The following is a 15584-nucleotide window of genomic DNA, read 5'->3' on the forward strand; positions in this document are numbered from 1 at the left end:
CTGCCCCAGAATACACATATTTTGTTTAATCTATTATTAATTGTTACAAATAACTGAAAGCTTACAGTAGTACATTACACACCCACACAAAGCCGCAAGGAATTTACTGCTTATCCAGCAAAACAAACAGCCCCATTGTGCATTAGACATAAATAGGAGCAAACTGCGAACAAATGCACATAATATTTATATATATAGGTGTGTAATCAGGGACATAACTTACCCTCAGAAGGGTTCCACATATCCACATACAGAAATAGGTTCTAAACTCGGGACCTAGGGTTTTCCAGATCTGGCAAGTTTCCAGACAATAGATCCCATACTTGTGTCTTATGCCCCCTTCTTTATTTAGATTGTAAGCTCTATTGAGCAGGGCCCTTTGTACCTCCCATATAGATCAGTAAGTGTGCGTAAATTGTATGTTTGATGTATTCACCCTTTTTATTGTACAGTGCTATGGAACAGTGTTCATTGGCACTACACAAATGCCTGTAATACAGGTATAGGACCTGTTATCCAGAATGCTCGGGACCAAGGGTATTCCGGATAAGGGATCTTTCCGTAATTTGGATCTCCTACCTTAAGTCTACAAAGAAATCAATAACACATTAATTAAACCCAATAGGATTATTTTGCATCCAGTAAGGATTAATTATATCTTATTTAAGATCAAATACAAAGCACAGTTTTATTTTTACAGAGAAAAAGGAAATCAATTGTAAAAATCTGAATTATTTAATTAAAATGGGGTCTATGGGAGACAGCCTTTCCGTAATTCAGAGCTTTCTGGATATCGGGTTTCCGGATAAGGGATCCCATACTTGTATATATAATACATTTATGGGATCCATTATTCAGAATGCTTGGGACCTGGGGTAATTTGGAATTCGATTCCTTAAGTCTGCTAAAAATCATTAAAAGATAGGACTGTTTTGCCACAAATATGATAAGGTACTGTTTTATTATTAAAGAAAAAAGTCATTTCTAAAAATTAGAATTATTTTCTTAAATATGGGAGACGGTCTTCTTATTTTGGATCTTTCTGGATAACGGGTTTCCAAATAAAGGATCCCATACTCATTAATAACAATAATAATAGGAGTAATTACAATATACCTATACTTTAAAACTGTTCTTTTTTTTTATAAGAAACAAATGAGTTCCCCTTAGACCAATGGAAAGCATTTTCCTAGCTAGGAAAAAATTCTAAAAAAAAAAAAACAGTGTTAGAAGCATCATTTTATCCAACAACATTCTATCCCATGACATATAAACATGCTTTGTTTTCAGACACAGTCCACACCCAGGTAAGAGGAGTATGTTTGTGTGCACTCTCCTTTTTTTGGAATATATAACCTTGCTTTTATAGATGAGCTGAGTGGGTGGGTATTTCAGAGGAATGGGCACTCCGCAGAGCTGCTATGTGGAAACAAGGTCCTGCGCTGGTTATTGTGTTGGTGCATACACCCGGCTTGGTCACAAAAGGTTTCTTAGTATAATCTGATGCTTTTGTTTTGCTGTTCCACCCTTTCTCCGTAGCGATCTTTTATTAATATAACTAAAGGGGAACTTTCTACAGCTAAACAAGGAACTACTGCTGTATTAAAGTATTAAAGAACGTAAACCCTCAAGACAAATGAATGTATAATTGCTCAAAGTGTTCTTCTAAACATGTCTGCAATTTACATTATTTTTTCTAGTTTTTAGGATACTGGCATTTTTTACTGCTAATACCATGAATTTAGAACAACAGTGTCACTTGCTGTTCAGTTCTGCCGGCTGGCTACAATGGATATGCTACAGAAAGACCTTTTATATGGCTCGTGGAATGCCTCGGTGACTTCTAATATCCTCAGATTTTACAACAGGGGGTGTATTATTATTTCATAAAACACACGTTTGAGTCACGTGACTCAGCTTCATTAAGCACCAATTGTAACTGATGATATCAACAAGCACAGGTGATAAGGATATAACTTACAGCATATTCATTATATATGGACTTACTGTATGCATGAACCCTGCTACTTAAGGTATAGTGATCCCCTATCTGGAAAATCCCAAGCATTCTGAATAAGAGATCCTATAGGTGCACAATAATGCACAAGCCCAATGACCAGGGGGATGGGGTAAGGAGCGTTTAACTAATACAGATATTCCTATAAGAAACATAAAATCCAATTCATGTTTAATCATTTAAAGTAACAGTAACACCATAAAATAAAAGTGTTTTAAAGTAATTGATATATAAAGTACTGTTACCCTGCACAGTAAAACTTGTGTGTTTCAGAAACACTCCTGTGTGTATATAAACAGTCTGCCGTGCAGCAATGGGGGCAGCCATTCAAGCTGGAAAATAGGAGAAAAGGTGAAGCTTGCATAGCAGATAAAAAGGCTCTGTAAAATACAATATTGTTTTAGAGAGCTTATCTGTTATCTTCTATGTAACCATTTACCTATATAAACATTTAGCCCTATTTTACCTTTAAGGGCTCTGGCACACGGGGAGATTAGTCGCCCGCGGCAAAACTCCCTGTTCGCGGGCGACTAATCTCCCCGAGTTGCCTTCCCCTGCCATCCCCGTGTGCCAGAGCCCTTATAGCTGCCCCTGTAACTACACAGCAGCTTATTTATATAACTATATTAGTGTTCCTAAAGCAAACACACCAGTTCTACCAGTATAAGGCAACTGTACATTATATTTACTTACCTTGATACATTCACTTTTTGGTGTTACTGTTCCTTTAAGCAGGAGCTGGTCCATTACACATGCTATACATTAGGGCTGGGCGATATACCGTTTAATACCGAATACCGGTGTTTATTTTTAAAACTATATTGATTTTTCAGATACCGCAATACTGGGGTGTCAGGGTACTCACCAGTGCGGCCCGGTCTTGCGCGCCTCCTTGCGTTCAGGTGCGCGTGCGTCAAAGCGCACGTACATGTCAAAGCGTGCACGTCCGCAACATGCAACATGACGGCGCCGGTTCTGCGCATGCATGGGGGGTATTTAAAGCTATCAAACGCCTCCTCCTGTGCTATGTTGTCTGCGGCCTTGCCTGGGAAACTAAGCCTGCCTGATTTACCTTACGACTTTCTGTTGCCGATCCTTCACTTGCCTGACTCTGATTTTCAATACTGCAGTAATTATTCTCTAATTTATTAGGAAATGGGGTTAACACCTAATCATGCATGGGAAAAAAAATACCGTCAAATACCGTGACCCCGATATAATTTTGAAAAATACCGTGATATAAATTTTTGGTCATACCGCCCAGCTCTACTATACATACGTGCATTTGAGTGGATCTCCACTGACGGGAGGTGGGTATGTATTTTCTCATTGTCTCTATTGATGTTTTTGTCGTTGACATAAATATATCTGCAGCCGAACTCCATTTCCGACTTTCAGCACCTGAAATGAAAACACCAGAAATTCTAAATGAAGCCAAATATATGGGCTGTGAAAACAAGGTAAAATACCTTTAAATAATGAACCTTAAAATGAATATGGCACTTAAAGGTCATTGTCAGTGGCCCAAAGAGTAACACAATACATACGCTGAGTCAACAGTCTATTCAGGAGCCAATAGGATCATTTAGGTTCACACACGTACAGTGGAATATAGCGCAATTAAGTTTAAAGGGGAACTTCACCAAAAATTTTTTTTTTATGGTTATTAGGCTATTTGTAAATGCAACTATATTGGATAGTTGCTCGGAAACCAGTTTTCTTTATTCAAAATCAAAACAAGATAGTTTGGCTAGTTGTCATTATGTATAAACAATAAGACAAATGTAAAAAACAGAAACACCAGTATTGTCATCTCCCCAGCCTGCGGGGCTCTGAATCTAGTGCTATAAATAAGGACTGGTTATACCGCATTGTCTCCTATGACAGGGACGAAGCAGAATGATATATATTGCCTTGTGCAATAAGAAGACAAATATCTTAATAAAAACATTTCAATCATTTTAGCAACGTGGGCAGGAACAAATAAAAACTTCCTGTTCGGATACTACAGTCCCTTTAAAAGAGAGCTATCATGAAGACAATTTGTCGATTTGTATCTGTTATTAACTGGTTGCTGGGTCCCACTCTGACCCTGACATTCAGAAGCTTAAAAGTAATAATATTCCGATAAACCACAAAAAAATGACCAACTGTAAATTGTCCCAGTATACTGATATTCACATTACACAAAGTTCATTCTAAGATTAACTTTCCCTTTAATATCTTATAAACCTGGAAACCCCATGAGTATTAGGCCTTGCTTCAAGCTGACACACTGTGAGGGCTTATACACACAGCATGGTTGCAGTGCCCTGCCCTAACATATACCAACCTTACAGTAAGTTAATTGATGACATTTTAGATAATGGGTCTGTACCAACAGCAAAGCAGACCAACACATAAACATCCATCATTTTATATGTGCCGCAACCTTGGAGTCCTTGTAGATAATAAACTTGGCTGTAGCAAGCAATGCCAGGCAGCAGCTGCAAGGGCAAACAGGGTTTTGAGCTGTATTAAAAGGGGCAAAGATTTAGGGGAGGAGTGGGTTATTCCTCCATCATACAGACTGCATCTAGAATATCCAATTCAAATTTGGTCTCTAGGGCTCAAACATGATATTATTGAGTTAGAGAGGGTTCAAAAGAGGTCAACTAAGCTGGTAAAAGGCATGGTAAAGTCTCAGTTATGAAGAAAGACTGGCCAAGTTGGGGCGGTTTACTGGAAAAGGGGCTCATAAGGGAGTATACGATAAATATTCAAAATATATAAGGGGATCATATAATAATCTCTCTAATTCTTTATTTACCAGTCGGTCCTTCCAGTAGACCCAAGGGCATCTATTCTGTTAAGAAGAAGGGAGGTTCCGTCTAAATATTCAGAAAGGATTTTTTACTGTGAGAGCTGTGAAGTTGTGAAATTCCCTCCCCGAATCAGTCGTGCTGGCTGATACATTATATAGCTTTAAGAAGGGGTTGGGTGGCTTTTTAGCAAGTGAGGGAATACAGGGTTATGGGAGATAGCTCTTAGTACAAGTGAGGGAATACAGGGGTAGGGGAGATAGCTCTCAGTACAAGTGAGGGAATACAGGGGTAGGGGAGATAGCTCTCAGTACAAGTGAGGGAATACAGGGGTAGGGGAGATAGCTCTCAGTACAAGTGAGGGAATACAGGGGTAGGGGAGATAGCTCTCAGTACAAGTGAGGGAATACAGGGGTAGGGGAGATAGCTCTCAGTACAAGTGAGGGAATACAGGGGTATGGGAGATAGCTCTTAGTACAAGTTGCCCCAGGGACTGGTCCGATTGCCATCTTGGAGTCAGGAAGGAATTTTTTCCCCTCTGAGGCAAATTAAAGAGGCTTCAGATGGGGTTTTTTTGCCTTCCTCTGGATCAACTAGCAGTTAGGCGGGGCGATTTGCGCGAAATCGCGCCGCCGCGTCTGCCATCCCGCCGGCGACTTACATGTTCGCCGGTGGGATGGCAGGGGTAGGCAACTCGGGGAGATTAGTCGCCCGCGAACAGGGAGTTAAATCGCGGGCGACTAATCTCCCCCGTGTGCCAGAGCCCTTATGCCAATAACTCCATCCCTTGGGTGTTAGTTTGTTAGTTTTGTGTTAGAAGCTTTAGAAATAGATAAACAGAACCTAATGTGACAGTTACTGTGGGTGGGGGTTTGGGGCGGCTCTGGCGCTTTTGCTGAAAGCTTTTATTAGGAGGACAAAGGCTCCCCCGAAACTGTGTAATATTATAAGTATTCATTAACTCCAGTTACCAAGGAGCAGAGAAAGGAAAGCTATTTATCCTTCCTGCGGGCAATAACAGTCTATTTTTGTTACACACTGAAATTCTCAGCTCTGAAATCTGAAGCTGCCACAGACCTCACAAGATTGGCTGCTGCCCTGTATTGTTTCTCTTTTGGACATAACCTCACAAAAGGCACAGGTGGGACGGGATATCTACCTTGGCTCATATAGGTGGTACCAGTCTCGGGAACTTTCACACTGTTCATGTTTCATGCAATTATACACTCACAAGTCATACTGGTTGCAAAATTCAGGATCTCCACACTTTTCACTTTTTAATCATAATTTTAATTGCCATAAAGGTGAACTTAACTATAAAATGAGCTTTTAATTTGATGTAGAGAATAGTCATCTAAAACAATCTGTAACTAGTCTTTATTTATTTCAGTTTTTTGCTGTGCACCTTCCAGGCCTGGAATTAACCAGCTACCTGGTTGTTATGGCTTAATTACCATCATGGGGGTAAAGTCACAGATGGTCCTAGATGTATGTAACTTAAGTATAATCTTAAGCAAAAAAAATTATGTTACTTACGTAAAAATCTCCGTCACTTACATAAAAACTTCTGTGACTTATGTAGAAACTTTTGTGACTTCTATACCAAGCAATGACAAGGCAGAGCAAAGTCCACTGACCCCCAATAAATTAAAAAACCTAAGCTAAACTCCACTGACCCCCAATAAATTAAAAAAACCTATTACACTGACCCCCAATAAATTAAAAAAACCTACTCCACTGACCCCCAATAAATTAAAAAACCGACTCCACTGACCCCCAATAAATTAAAAATCCCAAGGTAAACTCCCCTGACCCCCAATAAATTTAAAACCCTAACGTAAACCCCCCCTGACCCCCAATAAATTAAAAACCCTAAGGTAAACTCCACTGACCCCCACTGAACTGACTGACTTATTACCTTATTAATAAATGGAACTTACTATGAACTGCTTATTACAGAATGGCATTAGCTGTTTATATTGGGAGCTATTTGCTGAATTATATGAACTATCCAGCAGGGGAATGACTGGTTGTTGGGCCCCACAGCAAGATCATCTGGGAACAAGACATTTTACATAAACATATATTTCAGCTGCTTATCAGTCCCACTGGGCCCCCTATAGTTCCTGGGCTCCCTATAGTTCCTGGGCCCCCTATAGTTCCTGGGCTCCCTATAGTTCCTGGGCTCCCTATAGTTCCTTGGCTCCCTATAGTTCCTGGGCTCCCTATAGTTCCTGGGCTCCCTATAGTTCCTGGGCTCCCTATGGTTCCTTGGCTCCCTATAGTTCCTGGGCTCCCTATAGTTCCTGGGCTCCCTATAGTTCCTTGGCTCCCTATAGTTCCCGGGCCCCCTATAGTTCCCGGGCCCCCTATAGTTCCCGGGCCCCCTATAGTTCCCGGGCTCCCTATAGTTCCCGGGCCCCCTATAGTTCCCGGCTCCCTATAGTTCCCGGGCCCCCTATAGTTCCCGGGCCCCCTATAGTTCCCGGGCTCCCTATAGTTCCCGGGCCCCCTATAGTTCCCGGGCCCCCTATAGTTCCCGGGCCCCCTATAGTTCCCGGGCTCCCTATAGTTCCCGGCTCCCTATAGTTCCCGGGCCCCCTATAGTTCCCGGGCCCCCTATAGTTCCCGGGCTCCCTATAGTTCCCGGGCCCCCTATAGTTCCCGGGCCCCCTATAGTTCCCGGGCTCCCTATAGTTCCCGGGCCCCTATAGTTCCCGGGCTCCCTATAGTTCCCGGGCTCCCTATAGTTCCCGGGCTCCCTATAGTTCCCGGGCTCCCTATAGTTCCCGGGCCCCCTATAGTTCCCGGGCCCCCTATAGTTCCCGGGCCCCCTATAGTTCCCGGGCTCCCTATAGTTCCTGGGCCCCCTATAGTTCCTGGGCCCCCTATAGTTCCTGGGCCCCCTATAGTTCCTGGGCCCCCTATAGTTCCTGGGCTCCCCATAGTTCCTGGACCCCCTATAGTTCTTGGGCCCCCTATTGTTCTTGGGCTCCCTATAGTTCCTGGGCCCCCTATAGTTCCTGGGACCCCCAGCAGTTGCAGGGTGAAAAAAAAATGGATTGGTGGGTTTTAGTGATGTAGAAAGATAATATAGAAGAATAACAATACACGTGGAACGTGGAAGTTTCTGGTCATTCCTGTTTGGGGGGGGGGTTCTGTGACTCAGCAACCAGATTGCTTTTCAGCTGAAAGAGGCAGAACAGTAAGACACAATAAAATGTCTTTAATGTTCCAGGATCTGGTGAGTGTGGTATACACGTGCCTTAAAGGGATGCTGTCATGATTTTTATGGTGTAGTTTTATTATTATATTACCCTGTTCACATTTCAAATAATTCAATCTACCATTTAAAATTTTATTTTTGAACCAATAATATTTTTAGCTGTAATATTGGTGTGTAGGCACCATCTCAGTGCATTGTGCCTGAGTCTGAGCTTTCAGAAGGAGCCAGCGCTGCACATTAGAACTGCTTTCAGGTAACCTGTTGTTTCTCCTACTCCCATATAACTGGAGGAGTCCCAAGCCGGACTTGGATTTCTTACTATTGAGTGCTATTCTCATATGTACCACTAGGTGGGGCATGGGAGCATTTTTAGCAATACAACTGTTATCTTGCTACCTTCCCATGGCCATGGGCTCCTGGGAAAGTAAGAACATGTCTAGCCCCATGTCAATATTAAAAATTAAAAAAAATAATGTCAATACAGGATTCTACAGTTTTCCCATCACAGAATCCCTTTAATATATTACCTGTGTGCTTTGATTGACAGCGCCACGGTAACTGCTCCTCCACAGCTAGAACCCCTGTTGAATAAAAGTGTTGGCTTAATCTCCCTAAAGGGCCCATAGGCAGGTTGTGCTTAATCAAAACGCTCTTTTTGGCCAAATGATTGTTCCACTCCAATGGGCGTGCAAATTTCATTTTATAAAAGTTAATGCCACCTTCACAACTATCATGGGTCAGCTCCTGACCTACACTTAAACTGAAGAAATTATAGGCTGGGGTGGCTCTCCATGATAAGTACCTCTACTTCTGCTACTATCTCTACATGGGTGGAGGATACACACTCCCTTTGAGTTAAGTGGACCGGCTCTGATAAGAACCCTGTAAGTCAGATAGTAGGTAAACTAAATCTTACTCACAATCTTACTCACAAGCTTTACTTTCTACCCTTTTCACCATAATAAACGTGCTACATGTTACAGATCCCTTAAGGTGGCCACACATGTGGCGATCTGACGATGTTTTGTGCGGCCATCGGTCGCGCAAAACATCGTCAGATCCGCCACAACACCGTTCAGGGCTGAAACAGCAGATAAGGAGGTAGAAACAATAGGATTTCTACCTCCTTCTGCCGATTCAGCCCTGACGGCAGATTTTGGTCAGGCACCTTCTATGGCGCCCGATCAAAATTTTCTAACCTGGCCGATCGGCGAGTCGACCGATTTCAGCAGCTTCCTGCAATATCGGTCGACTCGCCGACATGCCATACACGCACCGAATATCGTACGAAACGAGGTTTCGTACGATATTATCGGTGCGTGTATGGCCAGCTTTAGGCCCACTCTGGGATAATTCTGCTTACCCCCCTTATTGTAAAACTTGGGGCTCCATGCAACTGAGCGAAGTATGGCATCTGCACCATGAAAGATGTGTGGCAAAATGATAAACCTGTTCCTTTTACATGGTTGAACTTCACACCCCACAGAGCCAGTGGCTGAACTATTTAAGGCTCAAACAAGCCCTGCGCATGATTCACAAGCATCAGAAATTCACTATTTATATGGGTCCATTTCCTATTTACCCTAGCAGTCACCATACTGAGGGTCTTATTACCATACCATAGGCTACGTACTCACTGACTCCTTGGAGGCGGTTAAATACAAAGACCTGCCTCGGATTTCTATGCTAAAAGCACATCTTCAAAATGCAAGAAACAATCAGCTTCCATGTAATCTGACAATCTTCAGCTTCACCTTGATGTTTATGGTAGTTATGCATCAAATGCAGGATTCGGTTTGGTATCTGGCCAAGATTCTGCCTTTTTCTGCAGGATTTGGATTTGGCCGAATCCACGGTCCTGGCCGAACCGAATCCGAAAAATCATGTGAGTTTTTGTCACATAAACACGGAAGTTGAAAATTTTTCAGCGTGTAGCGACATTTAACCATCCAAAACCTAATCAGCATATGCTAATTCAGTTTCGGTTCAGTATTCGGTTAATAGGGTTGCAACCTGATGTGGCCGGTAGAGATGATGCTTGGTGCCTATGTTATTAATAGGGCAAAAAAGCAAAAGGGCGGTATAATGTGTAAATGTGGCAACCCTAGCTAAGAAGCATTTAAATAATGAAAATGCTATTACAATAATGGGATTTCACGCATACATTTTACTACTTTCAACAATTATCCCCTGGTATTGATAAAGACTTGGCACCCTACCAATCCAAACCTTTTTATAGCTTTGTAAATAGGAAATTCCATTGTTGTTAGAAATTTGCAAAGTGCGCTGACGTTAGCACTCTAATGCTTTATAAACAGGCCCATGAACCCGAGGCACTCTGTATATGCAGAGGGAGATGATAAATACATATATACAAAACAAGCCCTTTATTTGCTGAAGAAAAGCAGAGGTCACATGGCTCAAATGCCTTCGTAAATCAGGTGTAGCCCAAAATTACATGTATTTGAAACTGTAGGTGATTTCGGCAGAGGTAATAATAGATAAGATGTTTTAACAGTGACTGGTATTAGGTACACAGTTACCTGTCTGGCTGCATACCAACCGCAGAAAACTAAACCTGTAAGGCAAGTCAACACTTACAGGTCTCACAGAGGGACAAGATCAAAGGAGTGTCCCCATGCAGAAGGAACCACATAGAGAGTAGTGGGCTAAGATACTTCCATTGCCCCTTAGGTACCAGGTATGTCTCAGAATTAAACGAAACCATTTTAGCTACAGGAACCCTATGGTGGTTTCAGTCCAGACACCATGAAATACAGTTCTTTTAGACTGGCCCTTGATTTGGAGTGCTTGCTAACCCTTCAGCCATTATCTGTTAAAGTTCTACAGGCTACATCCATTCAAATGAGGATGGCTGATCTTCTTCTGGAATGCCAGCCCCAAAATATGAGGAAAAAAATCTGGACAATCAGGGGAGAGTAGATGTACTTGCTCTTGGCCAAGCACTGGACATATAGGTGCTCTGCATCCAATACACGCTAAGATCCGCTCGATATCCCCACCTACAGGTGGGCGATACCAGGCTAATTCGGTCGTTTGGCCCTGGGGGCCAATTTCAGGCCAGATGTCGGTCGGGCAGGCCCATCGTTAGTGCCCATACACAGTCTAAGGGTCCGATATCGGCAGCTACAACTGGCCGTGTACAAATACACTACTCAGTATTCTTAGACTTCAGATGTTGGGGCAGATTGAGGCTCACACAGGAGCCAGTCTTTGGGTCTGATTTATTAACACTTGTCACTCCATTACAGTAACCCATAAGGCTGAAGACACACAGAGCTACTTGTAGCAGCTACTTGTCATGGCTACAAAAACAGAAAATGCTGATAATTATTGAAGTATTGTCTATAGTGGGGTATTTTCTGGCATTTTGCAGCCATGACAAGTAGCTGCTACAAAGTAGCTCTGTGTCTTAGTCGTAACAGCCCATCAGAAGTAAGCTTTATTCAGCCCTCTGCAGCTAAAATAATGAAAGTAAATATCAGATTTGCTGAGCCCCAATATATCTACTTCAATACAGAGCATACGACTGAGCACACTGCAGCTGTCAGATAAACCGGTGTTTGTGTGTTTATCTACTTTAGGCAACACAGTCCCATTGTGAATACTAATGGCAGCTACAGCCATGCCCTACCTTTCCAGCTCAAGGCTTTGTGCTAATAAATCCCCCCCACTGCAAGGTGAATGCTATTTGCTGACAACCTGCTGTATGTCAGTAACACACAGGGTGGAGGAGAATGCAGTATATCACCTTTCCCTTCTTTGTTTTGGATTAACCAAACAATGGTACAAGATAAAAGGCCAAGCAAGTTGTAGTAGTACACTAGCCAAGGTGGCCATAGAGGGGCTGGCCCATGTAGAGATCCACCCAATTGGCTTGAAGTCTAAATGTCCAGATACTATAAGGGATCTGGCACACGGGGAGATTAGAATTACCATCCCACCGGCGAACATATAAGTCGCCGGTGGGATGGCACACGCTGTGCAGGTGATTTTGGCAAATTGCCAAAGTTACCTCGTGAGGCATTTTCGGCGATTTGGCGAAATCGTGCTGCTGCGCGTGCCATGACAACTTACATGTTCGCCGGTGGGATGGCAACTGATGGCAACTCGTAAAGATTAGTCGCCCGCGAACAGGGAGATGTGTCGCGGGCGACTAATCTCCCCGTGTGCCAGATCCCTAAAAGTGATTCCCAAACAAGGCAGGGTCTTGGGATTCAGCCTGATTGCCAGTTAGTGTGAGATTTGGAAAAAAATCCTATTTGCTCTTCTAAATACTCCTAGGCAATCAGTTTAAAGGTCAGTTAGGGTGAGATATGGGGGTGAACACTGACACTAAAGCTGGCCGTACACACACAGCGATATAATCATACTAAATGTAATATGGGACCATGCGTGGGCTCCTAGTTATCATCCGGATAATCTTTGTACCATGCCAATCGTTTACCATGGCCGTTTAGCCAGTCGGACAGGTTCGAAAGTTTTGGTAGTCAGATAAAAATAAAATCTGCCAATATATTGTGTATCTGACGATATCCTTGGGGGACCTAAATGGAAGTCACTTTCGTACGATTGGTGTTTGCCAACTATTTCCTGTTCAGAACGTCACCTGAATTGTTATTTTTAGGGCTTAAGCCTACAATTTCAATTTCAATGTCAGTTTTAGATCATTGCATATAAATGTCTGATCGATATCCGAACATTTGTCAGAAGAAGACTAAAATCTGAAAGTGTATGGCCAGCTATAGGGTGAAGACACATGGAGCCACTAGTAGCAGCTACTTTTTCATGGCTAATAAACGCCAAAAATCCCCTGCCATAGCCAGTTACTGAGAATTGCCTCTGCTAAAACACATGCTGAGACTGTTATCTGTAAATGATCAGTATTGTCTATTTTAGTAGCAGCTACTAGAAGCTCCATGTGTCTTCACCCTTAGTGCTTTTCCATGTATTCCTGAGCCTACTGATAAATGACTGATCCAGCAGAGCTTTTCTATACTCTGCCTGCAATGTTCCCATGGAAAAGGCTCTGTTAATTCTTTATTGTGCATCATAGTAATAAATGCCAGTGCTTTTGCCACTAGGTACATACAGTTTAGCCCCCTGTGCCCTGTGGGGTGGCCCCCTCCCATGGCTCCTGTGCTGGGACTTATATATTATATGTATTTTGTTGGTTCCTAGAGACTTCAGTGCAAGCAAGCACATTGCCCATATAAATGGAAATCCTGGAAGGAATACACCTGTGAGCCTGCAGAGCTTTCACAACAACATAGATGTTTCCAGATCTGTCACTTCCAGCATTAATGCCAGTGATGCACAGCAGCTCTCATAGCAGCAAGGGGTATCCCTGGGTGCCACACAAGCTTACTTAACCCTTACAATAAGAAGCAGAGACTGAGAGAGGACTCTCCCCTTACCTGCTCGGGTTCCCTTCCTGCCAAAGCGGTGAATTCTGCTTTGCTCCGATGTAGCGCAACTTTTGTGACAGACTGGGCGCCACCTGACCCGGGGGGAGGATTTCCCAGCACACACCGCGCTCACCTTGCTAAATACCTGCATGCAGTGGGGCCTGTCTGCCACAAGAGGGCGATGTAGTGCCTGCGTCATTCCTTGCCGATTCCTGGAAACTAACCAAAACCTAATTACAGTAGCTGTTGATTTGCAGCAGATACGGACAATATAAATGGTAGGATATCTGTTTATTAAAAGGCTACATTTTCCGTTTAAAATATTTACTTTTTACATTTCCTGGTTAATGACTGAGGCAAGGTTCTCACTTTCCTTTTTGCAGAAATGCCCCAACCATTGCCACCATCTCTCTCCCTACTGTACCTGCTACTATAGGCACCATCTCTCCCTACTATACCTGCTATCCCACAGCCACAGCCCCTTCCCAGAGGCTATTATCCCCCCACTGCTACTATAGGCACCATCTCTTCCTACTATACCTGCTATCCCACAGCCACAGTCCCTTCCCAGAGGCTATTATCCCCCCACTGCTACTATAGGCACCATCTCTCCCTACTATACCTGCTATCACACAGCCCCAGTCCCTTCCCAGAGGCTATTATCCCACTGCTACTATAGGCACCATCTCTCCCTACTATACCTGCTATCCCACAGCCCCAGTCCCTTCCCAGAGGCTATTATCCCACTGCTACTATAGGCACCATCTCTCCCTACTATACCTGCTATCCCACAGCCACAGTCCCTTCCCAGAGGCTATTATCCCCCCACTGCTACTATAGGCACCATCTCTCCCTACTATACCTGCTATCCCACAGCCCCAGTCCCTTCCCAGAGGCTATTATCCCACTGCTACTATAGGCTCCATCTCTCCCTACTATACCTGCTATCCCACAGCCACAGTCCCTTCCCAGAGGCTATTATCCCCCCACTGCTACTATAGGCACCATCTCTCCCTACTATACCTGCTATCCCACAGCCACAGTCCCTTCCCAGGGGCTATTATCCCCCCACTGCTACTATAGGCACCATCTCTCCCTACTATACCTGCTATCCCACAGCCCCATCCCTTCCCAGAGGCTATTATCCCTCCACTGCTACTATAGGCACCATCTCTCCCTACTATACCTGCTATCCCACAGCCACAGTCCCTTCCCAGAGGCTATTATCCCCCCCTACTGCTACTATAGGCACCATCTCTCCCTACTATACCTGCTATCCCACAGCCACAGTCCCTTCCCAGAGGCTATTATCCCCCCCACTGCTACTATAGGCACCATCTCTCCCTACTATACCTGCTATCCCACAGCCCCAGTCCCTTCCCAGAGGCTATTATCCCTCCACTGCTACTATAGGCACCATCTCTCCCTACTATACCTGCTATCCCACAGCCACAGTCCCATCCCAGAGGCTATTATCCCCCCACTGCTACTATAGGCACCATCTCTCCCTACTATACCTGCTATCCCCCAGCCACAGTCCCTTCCCAGAGGCTATTATCCCACTGCTACTATAGGCACCATCTCTCCCTACTATACCTGCTATCCCACAGCCACAGTCCCTTCCCAGGGGCTATTATCCCCCCACTGCTACTATAGGCACCATCTCTCCCTACTATACCTGCTATCCCACAGCCACAGTCCCTTCCCAGAGGCTATTATCCCCCCCCCACTGCTACTATAGGCACCATCTCTCCCTACTATACTTGCTATCCCACAGCCCCAGTCCCTTCCCAGAGGCTATTATCCCTCCACTGCTACTATAGGCACCATCTCTCCCTACTATACCTGCTATCCCACAGCCCCAGTCCCTTCCCAGAGGCTATTATCCCCCCACTGCTACTATAGGCACCATCTCTCCCTACTATACCTGCTATCCCACAGCCCCAGTCCCTTCCCAGAGGCTATTATCCCCCCACTGCTACTATAGGCACCATCTCTCCCTACTATACCTGCTATCCCACAGCCCCAGTCCCTTCCCAGAGGCTATTATCCCCCCACTGCTACTATAGGCATCATCTCTCCCTACTATACCTGCTATCCCACAGCCCCAG

General features: G+C 44.0%; 1 protein-coding gene across 5 annotated transcripts in view; it reads right to left on the reverse strand.

The window, feature by feature from the left end:
- Positions 1 to 13588, reverse strand: part of LOC100491292 (circularly permutated Ras protein 1) — a 36663-nt gene extending 23075 nt beyond the window's left edge. For all 5 annotated transcript variants that reach the window (XM_004916300.4, XM_031905875.1, XM_004916299.4 and 2 more), the window contains exons 1-2: positions 13483 to 13588; positions 3297 to 3418 (exon numbers count right to left, since the gene is read on the reverse strand). In XM_004916300.4, coding sequence (XP_004916357.2) covers positions 3297 to 3402 — 106 coding nt within the window. In that variant the 5' untranslated portion in view covers positions 3403 to 3418; positions 13483 to 13588. The remainder of the gene's footprint in view (positions 1 to 3296; positions 3419 to 13482) is intronic.
- Positions 13589 to 15584: the final 1996 nt, after the last annotated feature.

This window comes from Xenopus tropicalis, chromosome 7 (assembly GCF_000004195.4).
Source record: "Xenopus tropicalis strain Nigerian chromosome 7, UCB_Xtro_10.0, whole genome shotgun sequence".
In the NCBI taxonomy this organism is placed as follows: Eukaryota; Metazoa; Chordata; class Amphibia; order Anura; family Pipidae; genus Xenopus; species Xenopus tropicalis.